Source organism: Rhincodon typus, chromosome 22 (genome assembly GCF_021869965.1).
Source record: "Rhincodon typus isolate 14 chromosome 22, sRhiTyp1.1, whole genome shotgun sequence".
Lineage (NCBI taxonomy): Eukaryota > Metazoa > Chordata > Chondrichthyes > Orectolobiformes > Rhincodontidae > Rhincodon > Rhincodon typus.
In genome coordinates, this window is record NC_063353.1 from 35,377,972 (window position 1) to 35,382,324 (window position 4,353).

The 4,353-nt window shown below is 44.8% G+C and overlaps 1 protein-coding gene across 1 annotated transcript in view; it reads left to right on the forward strand.

The window, feature by feature from the left end:
• Positions 1–4,353, forward strand: part of LOC109931229 (legumain-like) — a 22,671-nt gene that overhangs the window by 4,783 nt on the left and 13,535 nt on the right. The window contains exons 3-4 of the mRNA XM_048610141.1: positions 258–408; positions 706–876. Of these exons, the coding sequence (XP_048466098.1) occupies positions 292–408; positions 706–876 (288 nt within the window). The 5' untranslated portion in view covers positions 258–291. The remainder of the gene's footprint in view (positions 1–257; positions 409–705; positions 877–4,353) is intronic.

The following is a 4,353-nucleotide window of genomic DNA, read 5'->3' on the forward strand; positions in this document are numbered from 1 at the left end:
TTAAAAAAAAATTAAAGATACCGAACATGACAACAAAATTCTATTATGGACATTGAAAATGACAAAAGATCGCAATTTAACCTCGGCTATTCTTCTTTGACCCAGTTCTGATCAGCATCTCTGCATTGAGCATCTTGACACGCAGACCACCACGTTTGAAAGTAGTGTGGATATTTGTTGAGACTCATTGTGCTTTCCTCTTGGAGCCTTGTATCATGTGGAAGTTGAAGGTCATCTGATGATAGTTTGTCCCACAGGTTCTGGTGGATATCCAGCGTGCCAAGTGTCAGAATGGAGGCTGTGGCACAGTGCGATGTACCTGTTGCTATCCTTCAGAATCGGATCAAAGCTGCCAAGGACCCCAAGCAGACGGCAAAGCTGCAGAATGACCTGGACAAGCTCCTTGAGGTAACTGAACAAATGGGATCTTCCCCATGCAGTACATGTTTTTCCTCTCTTTTCAACAAGTGACTGAATGTTATCATTCAGTGATGGACTGGGTAGTGGTAGAACTGGGGGTTTGCTGCCTAGCTGTGGGTTGTTGACACTGACTCTGCAGTATGGAAATGCTGACACCAGACAACCCTTGACCCAGCAGATTTTTACATGGTTGCCATGAGAAGAGAGAGAAATGGTAGAATCTCAGTCACAGTCAATCCCTTTCGAGGTAGTTGGGATGTAACTAACAAATTCATTACATTACAGACAAGGGAGCTGATCCAGCAGACAGTGCAGGAGATCGTTAAACTGGCTACAGACTCTGAGGAACAGGCTGAACGTATTCTCACAGCTAAACAGCACCTCACGGAGAGGGAAAACTATTACGCAGCAGTGGAATATTTCCGAGTTCAGTGTTTTGACTGGCACAAGCAGAAGGTACGCTGTGACACTGGAATTTAGTGACTGACCAGCAGGAAAACATCCTGCAAATAGGAGGCAGCCATTAGCCTCTCATGTCTGTTCAGTTATTTAATAGGATCTTGACTGATCTGTCTCCTAACTCTACTTGTCCACCATTGCTTCATATCCCTTAATATATTTAAAATCAACAATTGACACAGTATTTGTCAGTGTCAAATTCCTACTATCCTCCGAGTGTAGACGTATTAATTTCACACCTGTAAAGGTTGGCTCTACCTCTTTTTGAGCTTCCTCCCTGGTCCTATGTTCCTTCATAAGTGAAAATAATTTTGCCTCAACTACACCATCTGCTCCCCTTTATTTTATTGAGAAATTTCTGAATTGCAGGACTTGCAACCCTACTTCTGTAAGCTATCCCCTCAATTTAATCCTGAGAGTTCAGGTATTGTAGAGTCATACTGCACAGAAACAGACCCTTTGGTCCAACCATTCCATGTCAACCATAATCCCAAACTAAACTAGTGCCACCTGCCTATGCTTGGTCCATATCTCTGCAAGCATTTCTTTTAAAACTATAAGAAATCTAAAAGCAAATCTAGAAATAAGCCCAAATCTCAGGCGCATCAAGTTGCTATTAAAAAGGAGGTGGTGTTGTGCGACTTAAAAAATATGATGGTAGATGAGTCCCTGGGTCCCGATAGGATTGGCTCCAGAATATTGAGGGAGACGAGAACAAATTGATGAGCATTGACCGACATCTTATTATCCTCATTGGCCACAGGTGAGGTTCCACAGGACTGGAGACCAGCCAATGTTGTCCCATTGTTTAGGAAGGGTAGCAAGAATAGTCCAGGACATTACAGACCTGTGAGCCTTATGCCGGTGGTAGCGAAATTATTGGAAGAGAATTCTCAGGGACAAGATCTGTATCCATATGAAAGGAAATGAACATATTAGCGATAGACAGCATGGTTTTGTGCAGGGAAGGTCGTGCCTTACTAACTTGATTGAGCTTTTTGAGGAGGTGACAATGGTGATTGATGAGGGAAAACCAGTGGATATTGTCTACATGGACTTCAGTAAAGCCTTTGACAAGGTCCCCCATAGCAGACTGGTACAAAAGGTGAAGTCACACGGCATCAGGGTGAGCTGGCAAGATGGATACAGAACTTGCTTAATCATAGGAGATAGAGGGTAGTGGTGGAATGATCCTTTTTGGAATGGAGGTCTGTGACTAATAATGTTCCACAGGGATCGGTGCTGGGACTTCTGTTGTTCATGATCTGCATAAATGATTTGGAGGAAAACACAGCTGGTCAAATTAGTAAGTTTGCAGACAGTACAAAGATTGGCAGGGTTGCGGATAGTGAGGAGGATTGTCAGAGGATACAGCAGGATATGGCTTAGTCATAGGAGACAGAGGGTAGTGGTGGAAGGATGCTGTTTGGAATGGAGGGTTGTGAGTCGTGGTGTTCCACAAGGATCAGTGCTAGGGCCTCTGCTGTTCATGATCTACATAAATAATTTGGAGGAAAACGTGCAGAAAAAAAAAAAGTTAACATTTTGGGTACGGTGACCCTTAGGGGTCACCGGACCCGAAACATTAACTCTGTTTTTTCCTTCACAGATGCTGCCAGACCTGCTGAGCTTTTCCAGCAACTTTTTGTTTGTTGTTTTTTTTTTCCTGATTTACAGCATCTGCAGTTCTTTTGGTTTTTATTGGAGGAAAACGTGGCTGGACTAATTAGTAAGTTTGCAGATGTTACAAAGATTGGTGGAATTGTGGATAGTGAGGACGATTGTCAGAGAAAACAGCAGGATATAGATCAGTTGGAGGCATGGGCAGAAAAATGGCAGATGAAGTTTAATCCAGACAAATGAGAGGTGATGCATTGTGGAAATTATATAGTGAATGGCAGAACCCTTAAGAGTATTGATGTACAGAGGGTTCTGGGCGTACAGGTCCACAGATCGCTGGTGGTAGGGCAGGCAGATAAGGTGGTTTAAAAAAAAAAAAGGCCTTAGCATGCTTACCTTCATTGGAAGGGGCATTGAATATAAGGATGGGCAAGTTATGCTCGTGGATCATAGAATCCCTGCAGTGTGGAAACAGGCCCTTCAGCCCAACAAGTCCACACTGACCCTCGGAGCATCCCGCCCAGACCCACCTAACCCAGCTAATCCCCCTATAACCCACCTAATCTACACCGCCCTGAATGCTACGGGCAATTTAGCATGGCCAAACCACCTAGTCTGCACACCTTTGGACAGTGGGAGGAAACCAGAGCACCCAGAGGACTCCCAAGCAGACATGGGGAGATTGTGCAAACTCCACACAGACTGAGGGTGGAATTGCACCTGGGTCCCTGGCGCTGTGAGGCAGCAGTGCTAACCACTGAGCCATCATGCCACTTTATACAGCTTTAGTTAGATCACACTTGGGATATTGTGTATAGTTCTGGTCACCACACTACCAGAAAGATGTGCATGCTTTGGAGAAGGTACAGAAAAGGTTTACCAGGATGTTGCCTGATATGGGGAATTTTAGCTATGAAGGAAGGTTGGATAGACTAGTTGTTTTCACTAGAATGCAGGAGGTTGAGGGGCGACCTGAAAGAAGTTTATAAGATGATTGATTTGATTGATTTATTTATTGTTATGTGTACAGAAATACAGTGAAAAGCTTTGTTTATGAGCAGTGGAGGCAGATTACAGTAAGCAAAGGATGTCCAGATCGAAAAGACTTCGAGTCAGGCATTCAGGTTAGATCGCACAAGGTGTGCGCTAGGCAAGATCACCATTAGCAAGATCAGTGTTACTTGAGGCTAGAGAGCCCATTCATCAGTCTGATAACAGCCAGGAAAAAGCTGTTCCTAAACCTGCTCACGTGTGTGTTCAGGCTTCTTGATCTTCTGCCTGACAGAAGAGTTGTAGGAGGTCATTACCAGGTGCAATGGGTCTTTGATTTTGGCAGCCTTTCCACAGCAGCGAGCTGTGTAAATGGAGTCCATGGCTGGAAGATTGGCTTCTGGGATGGTCTGGGCTGTGCACACCACTTCTATAGTTTCTTACGGTCCTGGGCAGAGCAGCTGTCATACCAGGCCGTTACACACCCGGACAGTATGCTTTCAATGGTGCATCTGTAGAAATTGGTGAGGGACGTTATGGACACGCCAAATTTCCTGAGCCGCCTGAGGAAGAAGAGGCGTTGTTGTGCCTTCTTGACTGTTGCATTTACGTGGGAAGTCCAGGACAGGTTGTCAGTTATCGTCACTCCAAGGAACTTGATGGTCTTCATCCTCTCAACCTCAGTTCCATTATGTAGATGGGGGCGTGTTCTCCTCCTTTCTTTCTGAAGTCAATTGTCAGCTCTTTAGAGATAGTAGGAACTGCAGATGCTGGAGAATCTGAAATAACAAGGTGTAGAGCTGGATGAACACAGCAGGCCAAGCAGCATCGGAGGAGCAGGAAGGCTGACATTTCGGGCCTAGA